Source organism: Lepidochelys kempii, chromosome 5 (genome assembly GCF_965140285.1).
Source record: "Lepidochelys kempii isolate rLepKem1 chromosome 5, rLepKem1.hap1, whole genome shotgun sequence".
Lineage (NCBI taxonomy): Eukaryota > Metazoa > Chordata > Testudines > Cheloniidae > Lepidochelys > Lepidochelys kempii.
The window spans coordinates 61,789,808-61,801,720 of NC_136384.1; the positions used below are offsets into that span (position 1 = coordinate 61,789,808).

Genomic DNA, 11,913 nt, shown 5'->3' on the forward strand with positions numbered 1-11,913 from the left:
CACCACTCCCAACCCATGGACTGAGCTTTCCAGCTACTGGAACGTTTACAGCCCACCAGGACTTCTTGTGTTCCTGTTTATTGGACTTACATTGGTGGTGGTGTGTTTTTTGTATGATATAGAGGAGGATGCCGACATTGGTATGGTTTGCCTGGGGGGGTCCTCTTCCTATTCCCAAGTCCAGTACAAGGATGGGAGGGCAATAGCTTCTTGAATTTAACCCACTCTATAAAACAGGGTGTGAATTGAACACAGTGTTGGATTTGTATTCATACCTCCACATATTTGGGTCAGGAGGTCCCACTGGTAGGGGTACCTATCCCTCTTAATTGAATACTTCAAGCTAAGCTATGGGCAACTACATTTAACTGGAACATTATGATCCAAAGATGGTCTATTGATATGGTGGCCCAGGGGAATTATGCTTTATGTGTGTCACGATGTAAGGGCATGGAAAATAGTTTTTGTGGGGAAGTTTGTGGGGTGCAAGGACACCACCCAGATCAGCTCTGGTGTGGCAGGCCCCTCCACTTACTCCGGGGCCCCCTGGCCAGTCCCTGAGGGGTCTGGCTGGTATTGGTTATGCAATCACACAGCCTATAAGGTTCTCCCGGCAGGATGGTGTGGTACATGTACCTTAGGGGCTAGAGTACCCGCCGTGACAGTACACCAGACCCTGACCCAGGGAGAGATCCGCAATCTAGTAGGGAGAAACCGACAAAGTATTCCTTTAAACCGTCTTTCACAACGGCCCACAGGCTTTCACTCCTTTGTGTGCTGGTTTCTGCCATAGCTAGGAGTAAGCAAGCTAGAAAAAGCTATAGTTAACATTTCAGCTGCTTTGGAATTAATGGCAAATGCTACTGCAAATGCCTTATCTACCCTTCAAACTGAAGTAACTCAGTTACCCCAAACTACATTGCAAAACCGCCTAGCACTGGACTATCTCCTCGCAAACCAGGGCGGGGTTTGTGCTCTGGTTAACTCAAGCTGTTGTGTATTTGTAAATCAGCACCACAGGGTGGAAACTGACATCCACATCCTCATGCAGCAAGCAGCCCTCTGCCACCACGTCAGCTTTGACAATACCAGTGCTGGATTCCAGGAGGTCTGGAACTGGCTCACCTCATGGCTACCAGATGTGGGTGCTTAAGGATGGCGTATTTTGTATTTAATTCTTTTGGCTGTTATTGCTTTTGTGTTATTTTTTGTGTGCCTACAATGGTGTAGTATGTGCTGTTGGCAACTGCTAACCCTGCATGGCAGTTACTCAGCCTCGATATAGCTTACTGACATACAAAAGAAAAGGGGGGACTGTTAAGGAAAAGTTAGTATATGTGACTCCATTTTGGTTTGGGGCTCACCATTGTCTAAAAGCAAGCACATCATGCACCAGGAGGAGTGTTCCTTAGATACTGCATTCCTGTGAAAACCCTCCCCCTTGTTTCCTGTCTTGACTCCCGGTTTCTGTTCTTTGTCTGTTCCTAACTCCCTGCCTCCTGGCCTTGTGATGTGGGCCTCCCATCCTGATAAGAAAGGTTACTGATGCATTGCTTTAGGTCCATGTTGTGTAGTTGAAGTAATAGTTGAGCATCGGGAATGTATCTAGCAGGGAGAGGTGGTAGATAAGGAAAGAGTTTGTCTATTAGCTAAGGTTTCTGATGCACGAGGGTAACATGCTTTGCTAAAAGGTATATAAGCTTTGTATAACTTGCATTTGGGGTCCCCTTCTGACTAGCAGGGGGGCACCAAGCTCGAATGTAATAAACTTAATATCTTTCAAGTTATTTCCATTTAAAGACCCAACATAGTTTACAAGCAGACTGCACCTCCCCCAGAAAATTACACTTCCTCATGTAGCATTCCTTTCCTATCCAGCTGCACCCATTCTGAACTAGCTGAGCTGCAAGTATCTGCCTGTAGCTGTATGTTGTAATAAGGGCAGCACAGCAGAGAATATTGTTTTCTCAACCCTTGTTAAGAGACTTGTCAGGGTTACCAGAGGGTCATATGCTTGGCAGATGGCTGGGGTCAGTATGCACTGACTCCAGCAGCTACTTTCAAACAGGGTTCCAGGATCCCATTTGGCCCTAAGCATCAACATCCTACACTTCCCCCTATATGGCTTCAGCTTAATACATGGTCAAAGTGGAAAACAGCTAAAGTTCTCTACACTACTAAGGAAGAGTTGAGTTGCTGGATAACTATCCTGAAGGGTGGGGGAGGGGCCGAGAGAGAAATGTGCACAGAAGGGAGACAGCAGGAGTATAATAAGGCTTGAGCAGTACAAAGAATGTTTGTATTGGTAAACGGTAAACACACCTCATAAGTGCAAACATTTTATTCCTTTAGGCAAAGTCCAACCATTTTCTGGGTTTGTTCCCAGGGCTAGACAGGATGAAGGGATATAACATATTGCACCACTATTACCATCACCAAAAGAACAGGTGCCCAATATCCACATCTCTTGTAGATTTAGAAGGAAATCAGATGGCAACAGGAAAGTCACTGTTAAGGCTCCGGTGGCAGGTGATGCAGTCACAAATTCCAGTCATTTTTGGCCTGAAATTAGAAATGATATAAGTAGAGATTACAGGTTATTTTTGGAAGAGGCCAGTTTACCAAAAGAATACATGCCTAGAAGAGCTCTTAGATTTGATTTAAGAAGTCTAGTTACATTAGTGACATAAGTACTGCAGGATACTCCATGGAAGTGTAGCCGTCTTTGACTAAGAGATCTATTGTTCAAATCGTTAAGGAAAAAAACCAGTAGGGATTTTTCAGAATGAAGAGTTCAGGCAGATTGAGGATATGATTGGCTGACATAGTCCAGAGTGCAGCTTGTCAGGAATTTTCATGAACAGCTTGTCAGAAGAGGCTGATTTGTTGAAACCAAAACTTTTCATGGAAATGTATCAGTTTTGACAAGACATGCCTCAGTTCTATGATGAAATTTCTGGTCAAAAGAAAAGAGACCAGAATAACCAATAGCCCATTGGTTATTAGGGAGCTTACTTGGAAAGTGGGAAAACCAGATTCAAGTCCTGCCTAATTCTGAGCAGGGACTTGAATCTGGTTCTCCCACATCCCTGGGCTATTGGCTATTCTGGGATGGTCTCTCCTTCTCCTCCCCCCCCCCGCCCCACCTCCCCCCTTTTTTTGTTGGAGATATAAAAATCAAAAGTGTCAAAACTTCAACATTTTTCATTAAGTGGAATACTTGTTTTTTTGGCCAGCCCTAGTTCAGGGCAAGATAATTGCTTTCCTATCAGAGGGCAGAGAGTGTTGTAATGTGGCAAGCACATACGAAATTTCAAGAAAGCAGGAAAGCTTAGCAGAGGGTTATTTAGAGGCGCTGCATCTAAGTTACCAGTATTTGGGCAGTAAGCAGGGTATTGCATGAACATTAAGTTTACAGTAAAGTAAGGAGTGTTATTTCTATTTATCTGCTGGCCGAGATGCCATCCACTGAGCTCCATGAAGCACTAAAGACAAAGAAAGACTGAGTTTAATGAGTAGTTTAGTTAGTGGGAAGAGAAAACAGATCAAGTTTAAATATTTGCATTACTTATATTTGCGTAGCAGCACTCCCAGTGACTCAAGTCACTATGCCAATGCTAGTGATGCCAGTACAGTACTGGGATTTCAGTTCTAATAAGGTGGATTCCCAGCGCTCTGTCCCATCCCTTTTAAAAAGTGATAGATAACACACAGCTCATGCTCTCCTAGCAACAGTCACCGTGACTACGTTGTGCTGCACCGGCTAGCCTAGTGCTTTCTCCAGTCTGCAACCCTTGGGGGGGTGGTGGTGGTTCTTGTTTCAGCAGCAGCAGCAGATCTGGTGCTTTGTAAATCTAGATATATAGGAAGTTCTGCACTAGGGTGGCTACCTCACATTTTCATAGGTTTGAGATTATGCTGAGTTTCTATAAAACCCATCAATGCTTTACCCACCTTTATCTTCCTACCCCCCAGTCAAGTGTGGCAAGTTAGGAAAGGCCACTTAATACTCCCCCGCTCCCCCAGGATTAGACTAAAATGAAGATCAATCCCTGCCCATACATGTTAGAGCCCCAAGATAAATAGCCATCTCTTAAAGGCCTTTTCATCCATAGGTGATGAAGCACTTTATAGAGGTGGTAAGTGTTGTGTCCATTCTATAGATGGGGAAATGGAGGCACAAAGAGGTGAAGTGACTTGGCTAAGGTCATTCAGCAGATCCCTGGTCCAGCCAGGACTAGAACCCAGGTTTACCAAGTCCCACTCTAGTACCCTGTCCACAGGATCACAAAGCTTTCCACTGACTTAATACTCCCATGTAGTTTTTCTGGTATTATGACAGACATCCTTCCAGCTAACTAAGCAATGCTGCCCGATTCATTTCCACAACCTTCTGCCTCTAGTTTCTGATATGAGACCAATATGAATCCCTTGTAGATTTAATCCATCCCTGGCTATACAATATCCAAAGACCACTGGTGAGCGTGTTGCAGGTCCCCCTCTCTACTCAATCCATGGAGGATACAAGTCTGTTACAGCCCCAGCTAGACAGCCTTGACTATTTAACTTAAGTTGTATCAGCTCGTGCTTATAGCTCTGTAGGTCCCTGGTTCCAATTCCCTCCGCGTATCAATCAAAATGGTGACCGCCACACTTGTATTACTACACAACACTGTCTTTTGGTTCTGTTTGTACAGCCCTAGCACAATGGGATCCTGGCCCATGACTAGGGTTCCAAGGCACTGGGAATACAAGACAGTATCATTTTAAAAAGTAGTGCCATCAGGTAACAAATATGGTAAATTAACAGACTGTGGGAACTTGCAATGGATCTCTTAGAGCACACATGATGATACCATGGCCCCATCTTCTCCATGGTTGTCAGTCAGGCTACATCTCTCTCTACTCCTAAAGGAGCTTCTGCCCTGTGATGTAAAGAGTCTATTAGCTGCAGTAGGTTTCAGCAACCTATATCCTACACAGACCAGCTAGGAAAGGGTAACAGTCAAACACTTGGGCAAGTGTAACATTCTCTCCGGTAGGGTAGTCAACTGGTAGGCAAGCTGTTGCAAGTAGAAAGAAACCATGAGCGGACCTGGGAATCAAACGCTGGTCAACTGCATCACAGCACTCACCATTATGATACTGAGTCAGGCATAAGCATTAAAACAAAACCCCAACCACCACAAGAATGCTTCTGTTTTTAACCTGAGAAACACAATGCTTCACCATTCTGCAGGAATGAATCTTCTTGAAATATATTTGGATATGGGCAAAAGTGGTGACATCATGTATTCACCTGGATCTGAAATAAGAGCTACCAATAACATATCCTTGTGTGGTTCTGCATCCTCCTTATCCCTGCAAGCAGAGCGGACTTTGTATTATCCTCCACTAACCTTTCACAAAACAACCAGCAGGACATTTGCATTTGTGTTACAGAGTGAAACTGACGGTGTCCTGATTTTGTTTCCCTGGAAAGGTGCAGTAAGCACAGTACCAGTTACAGCTGAGTCAGAAGTAGCATTGATCTACCTGATGACATTCAAATTTCTTCTCTGATACAGGAACTGGTTCCTGGTGGTTCGAGTATGTTCCCCCTCACTTACCTTCATGTTACTATAGAGCACCAATTTGCGTTAGCTTTTGAGAGAGTTTTCCTTGCTCTTCTAAAGCAACCAGATCAGAATATCCACCAATGCAGACTTCTCCAATATACACACGGGGGACCTAGACGTGCACACAAATTACATTTGTTAGTCAGTGGCGAGGAAAAACAAGCTGTACAGCAGGATCTCTGAAGACATTAGGGCCCAGATTCACAATGTTACTTACATGTTACAAAGCCTAATCCCTAGATGCTCTGCCACCCAGTGGAATTCACAACCCTGCATTAGGTACCATCAGTTTTATGGCGAGAACAGGAGTACTTGTGGCACCTTAGAGACTAACAAATTTATAGAGCATAAGCTTTTGTGAGCTACAGCTCACTTCATCGGATGAGCTGTAGCTCACAAAAGCTTATGCTCTAATAAATTTGTTAGTCTCTAAGGTGCCACAAGTACTCCTGTTCTTTTTGTGGATACAGACTAACACGGCTGCTACTCTGAAACCTGTCATTATATATGGAGAGAGGTAGGCACAGCAAGTTGAGCAGGGGCCATCTAAGTTAGTCAGGAGTGAAATTCAGAGGAAAGGGGTGGAACTGAGGCTATTGGCTATTCTGCTCTGTTATCTTGTGAGAAAGATCTGACCTAGTTAGGCACCTCACTCCAGGAGAGGGTTCACAGCTGAAAATCCATGGCCCCCGCCCCCGGAAGCATCTCCCTCTGGCTGGTCAGTCCAGGCACCTAGGCTGGCTTCTTATCAGAATCCTTTCCTTAGGCACCTAACTCTTCCCATGTATTGTATGGAATGCCTGGGACACGAACTTGGGGTTGTAAATTCCACTGAGTGACAGGAATCCTAGGATGTAGGTGTTGCAACACCTAACTTGCCTTTGTTAATCTAGCCCGAAGCTCTTAACTGGACCTTTGCCAAACCTCAAGAGGTTTGGTTTTAGGACTACAAAAAATAGTCAGGGTTGGGGAGAAGTGTGTCATCATTGACTCTACTTGCCCATCCCTATGAGATATCTGCAGATTGACAACTCAAAGGCAAATCTCTATGCCTGTCCAAGTGATTTTGACACCAAAATCTATTTTGTGTTCAAAACAAAACTACATTTCCTGTGTAAAGCCTGAGTCAAATTATTTGTAACTTACTAGAACAGGCTGGCCTGCTACTATGCAAGTTGTTATCTGGGAGGAAATCTGTTTTCCAATCCTTGTGCAACTTTGTGAAATATAAAACTGAAGGGTCACAAGTGAGACTTGCATAACAATAAGAAAAGGAGTACTTGTGGCACCTTAGAGACTAACCAATTTATTTGAGCATAAGCTTTCGTGAGTACAGCTCACTTTATCGGATGCACTTTATGCATCCGATGAAGTGAGCTGTAGCTAACGAAAGCTTATGCTCAAATAAATTGGTTAGTCTCTAAGGTGCCACACGTACTCCTTTTCTTTTTGCGAATACAGACTAACACGGCTGCTACTCTGAAACCTTGCATAACAATGTGTGTCCTCTGTGCTGCAAATGAGGAAGTTGCTTCATAAGTAGTTGGGAAAACCTTCCACCAGGGGAATACTAATTGCTTCACAAGTATTATGACTCACAATGAGGGCATTTTGAAGTAGATAATAGTATAGCTACTTTACTGCTACATAAAGTGGGGCAATTCAGATAACCGCTCTGTCTAAAGCTATATATATATATATATATATATATATATATATATATATATATATATAGAAAGAGTGGCAGAGCTGAGTCTAAAGCCCAAGACTTCTAGTCCTATGCTCAAACTACTAGACCATACTTTCACTTTGCTTGTGTTGTGAAAGGTTCTCTTGTGCACAGGTTTTCCATGGTGCTTATCACCATAGTGTCTATGTACATTAAGATTCCATGCCACTCTTACAGTGCAAGTGACAGGGCAAGAACAGTGTGTTCAGAGTGAGTTAATATTAGGCTTATTATGGATTGTGCCGAGCCTGCTGTGAAACTGGGGGAGCGTATCCACCATCTTCCATTTAGGATAGTTATAAGAAGCCGTTAAGCTCATTTATATTACCAGATAGCTGACACAACAGGACCACCACCCCAAACACATGCACTTAGCAAGGTTTGAGTAGGTTTCAGAGTAGAAGCTGAACTGTAAGGGTCAAAGGGTATCCCTGATGAATTGTACAGCAAATGCAGGGGCCAGAGCATTGACTGGATCGGAGCTGTGTTCATCTGGGTGTCTGACAGAAATAGCAGAAAGACCGGAAAAGCTGACAGAAGGCAGCAAGGAAAGCCAGACACAAAACACAGCCACAGAAGCACAGACAGCATGGCACAGAGAAAAAGCCAACAGAACTTGTTGACCCAGTACTGGCTGAAATAGATTTGGAGCTAGCAGTAGATAACCATATCTGGGTGTGTTCAGGGAAACAAAGTCTTTGTAAATAAACAGGGATTGCATTGAACAAATAGCTGATTCCATCATCCATAACCTATCCTGAAGGATGACCCAACACTCTCACAAATCTTGGGAGATAGGCCAGTCCTTGCCTACAGACAGCCCCGCAACCTGAAGCAAATACTCACCAACAACCACATACCACACAACAGAACCACTAACTCAGGAACTTATCCTTGCAACAAAGCCCGTTGCCAACTGCGCCCACATATCTATTCAGGGGACACCATCACAGGGCCTAATCACATCAGCCACACTGTCAGAGGCTCGTTCACCTGCACATCCACCAATGTGATATATGCCATCATGTGCCAGCAATGCCCCTCTGCCATGTACATTGGTCAAACTGGACAGTCTCTACGTAAAAGAATAAATGGACACAAATCAGATGTCAAGAATTATAACATTCATAAACCAGTCGGAGAACACTTCAATCTCTCTGGTCACGCAATCACAGACATGAAGGTCGCTTAAAACAAAAAAACTTCAAATCCAGACTCCAGCGAGAAACTGCTGAATTGGAATTCATTTGCAAATTGGATACTATTAATTTAGGCTTAAATAGAGACTGGGAGTGGTTAAGTCATTATGCAAGGTAGCCTATTTCCCCTTGTTTTTTCCTACCCCCCCCCCCCCAGACGTTCTGGTTAAACTTGGATTTAAACTTGGAGAGCGGTCAGTTTGGATGAGCTATTGCCAGCAGGAGAGTGAGTTTGTGTGTGTGTGTGTGTCCAGAAAAAAAAAGGGGGGGGGTGAGAAAGCCTGGATTTCTGCTGGACATGGCCCACCTTGATTACCATGTACATTGTAGGGAGAGTGGTCACTTTGGATGAGCTATTACCAGCAGGAGAGTGAGTTTGTGTGTGTGGTTTTTGGAGGGAGGTGAGGGGGTGAGAGAACCTGGATTTGTGCAGGAAATGGCCCACCTTGATTATCATGCACATTGTGTAGAGAGTTGTCACTTTGGATGGGCTATCACCAGCAGGAGAGTGAGTTTGTGTGTCGGGGGGGGCGGAGGGTGAGAAAACCTGGATTTGTGCTGGAAATGGCCCAACTTGATGATCACTTTAGATAAGCTATTACCAGCAGGACAGTGGGGTGGGAGGAGGTATTGTTTCATGATCTCTGTGTGTATATAATGTCTGCTGCAGTTTCCACAGTATGCATCCGATGAAGTGAGCTGTAGCTCACGAAAGCTCATGCTCAAATAAATTGGTTAGCCTCTAAGGTGCCACAAGTACTCCTTTTCTTTTTGCAAATACAGACTAACACGGCTGTTACTCTGAAACCATCATCCATGTGTCCTCCCAACAGAAACAATCCAAGGGATCACAACTTTTGGCTGTTTGGATCAATCAGGTTAATTGTATCTATGATGCCATAGACAGAACAATGAGCACCTTCCAAATACATAGAAAGCCAGTAGGGAAGCTGAAAGGTTTCTATAAAATGTATCACACTTCTTAATTAAACTAGTTACACAATAGCTCTGGAACAGAGCAAGACCCACAGAGACGAGCATAGTGAACCAAAGAGATCTAAAATACTACAGCACACAAGACAGAAATACTGCAGTTACTCTGAACATAGGAAGCCATTTTACAAGAGAAAAAACAAAAGACACCACAAAGAACATTAAAAACCAATTAAACAGGCTTGGGAGAAAAAAAGCCTTGGGCTGTATTTTATTTTCCCTTCTATTCCACCTAGCTAGACTGCAAATTCCTCAAGGGAGGGACCTGCCCTCTGCCAGCAGAGCACCTAGCACACTGTTGCACAGTGCAAAGATCAGAAAACTGTGACCACGATTAAGCAACTATCAAATATGAATAATTGAAAAACTTACTGTTCTTGCCCCTGTTGTCTGCTGGAAATAATCCTGAATGCCATCCATATCATCTTGGGTGGTGATGTCAATGAATTCTAGGTGGCCTTTCTTGAAGGAATATTTGTTGAGTAGTTTAATTGCATTACGGCAGTAAGGACAGGTTGGCTTTATAAAAACAGCCACTTTATCAGGTTTGATTTTGCTCTGCACAAACTCCCGAGTCATGTTTACAGTATTGCTTTCAAACACAAGGAGGAGTCAGGCAGCTCTATCCTTCCAGTAGAACAGAAACAGTAATAGCTAAAGCAGTAAGTGACTGTAGTTTTTGTAAGCTGCAAACTGCCTTCCTTATAGGGCCCCCACCCTGTAGGAGGAGTTTTCCTTCACTCAGTCTTGGATGTTAAAGAGATAATGAACCAAGCTTCTGGGCACTATTTTAGCAATTCCATAGTTGCAAACAGATGAATGGTTTTCAAATGTGAAGCAATTTGCCCATCAGCTGTTATTTCAGCATCTCTGAGTTGTGATATGAGAAAATTTATACAAATGGGCTACTCTGCAATGTTTCCTTATTAACTAATGTATGCAAAAAGGGTTAAACCTTAAGCCTTGCCTCTCTCGCCAGACTTGAGTTTGTGTGGTGGCTTGCCTGCTGCTGGTTTCAGCTGTACGGAAGGGTGGATATCTCTCTAATGCAGTTTTTCTCAACCTTTTTGTGCTGGTGACCCACTTTGGACTCCCCCCACTAAGGAAAATTGTAATTCTGTACCTTATGTTTGGGGCTTTACCCCCTTGGTGCTCAGGACTTCAGTCCTGTGCAGCTTGGGCCTTCAGTCCTGCAGGGTGCGGGGTTTGGACTTCAGCCCCACATGGGGCACAGCACATGGGGCTTCAGCCCCACCAGGTTCAGGGCATCAGGCCCATGAGGCATGGGGAAACTGAGATACAGAGAGGCTAGGGGTCTTGCTCAAAGTCACACACTGAGTCAGTGACAGAAAACGACAGGTTTCAGAGTAACAGCCGTGTTAGTCTGTATTCGCAAAAAGAAAAGGAGTACTTGTGGCACCTTAGAGACTAACCAATTTATTAGAGCATAAGCTTTCGTGAGCTACAGCTCACTTCATCAGATGCATCTGATGAAGTGAGCTGTAGCTCACGAAAGCTTATGCTCTAATAAATTGGTTAGTCTCTAAGGTGCCACAAGTACTCCTTTTCTTTTAGTGACAGAAAAGAAATCCTAAATCCCAGTCCTGTGCTCTAACCTCTACTAGACCAAGGCAGTTTACTGAACATGGCCCCAATCCTGCAAACAGTTATGCACATAATTATATATATCTGAGAAATTCCATTGAAGTAACTGGGCCTATTCCCAGGCATAATATTAAACTTGTTTAGCTGTTTGCAGGCTTGGGGCCTAATACAGAAGAACGATAAATACAATTACGTCTTTTTAAATAACAAAAAGAAAACTCTCTCTTCCACTTGGTCTACCTGGTAATTCATGTGCAGGTTCTAAGACCCCTCCACTGCATTGAAAACTCCCTAGGCTTATGTGTGTACCTGCACAGTTCTTAATACTGGGTCCAGACCTAGGAAGATCCATTTGTTTCTCTAGCTGTGAAGGGTTGGGATTGCTCAAATGGAAGCCTATAAAGATCTTAACTATAATTTTGACTGGTGGGTGATTATGTTATTTATTGATGGAAGGGATATGTGTGTGTGTGTGTTAACGGCAGTAATCTGCTTTTAATCATTCAATTTTTTACAACATGTCAAGATGAGCCTAGAATACAGACTAAGGGCCCCAATTCATGGAATGTTTATATAAATCAAAAGAAGTAAATAAAAGTAAATAAAAAATACAGTTTAAGGGGGTGTATTGAGAGCTCTGTGCCAGATTGTGAACTTCTGGCTCCCACAGGTGAGCAGTTCCTCATGTGAGTAGTCTCACTAGGAACACTTGTGTAACTGCTCAGCGTCAGAATAAATGTTTCACAACCTGACCCATCTTAGACACAAA

General features: G+C 43.6%; 1 protein-coding gene across 1 annotated transcript; it reads right to left on the reverse strand.

Moving 5' to 3' along the window:
• Positions 1–2,326: 2,326 nt before the first annotated feature.
• On the reverse strand, positions 2,327–10,269 carry GLRX (glutaredoxin). Its single transcript, XM_073344546.2, has 3 exons — positions 9,912–10,269; positions 5,610–5,730; positions 2,327–2,562 (listed from the first exon to the last, which is right to left on the reverse strand). The coding sequence occupies exons 1-2, from the start codon at positions 10,116–10,118 to the stop codon at positions 5,620–5,622; spliced, it is 318 nt and encodes a 105-aa protein (XP_073200647.1). The 5' UTR covers positions 10,119–10,269; the 3' UTR covers positions 2,327–2,562; positions 5,610–5,619.
• Between the last annotated feature and the right edge of the window lie 1,644 nt (positions 10,270–11,913).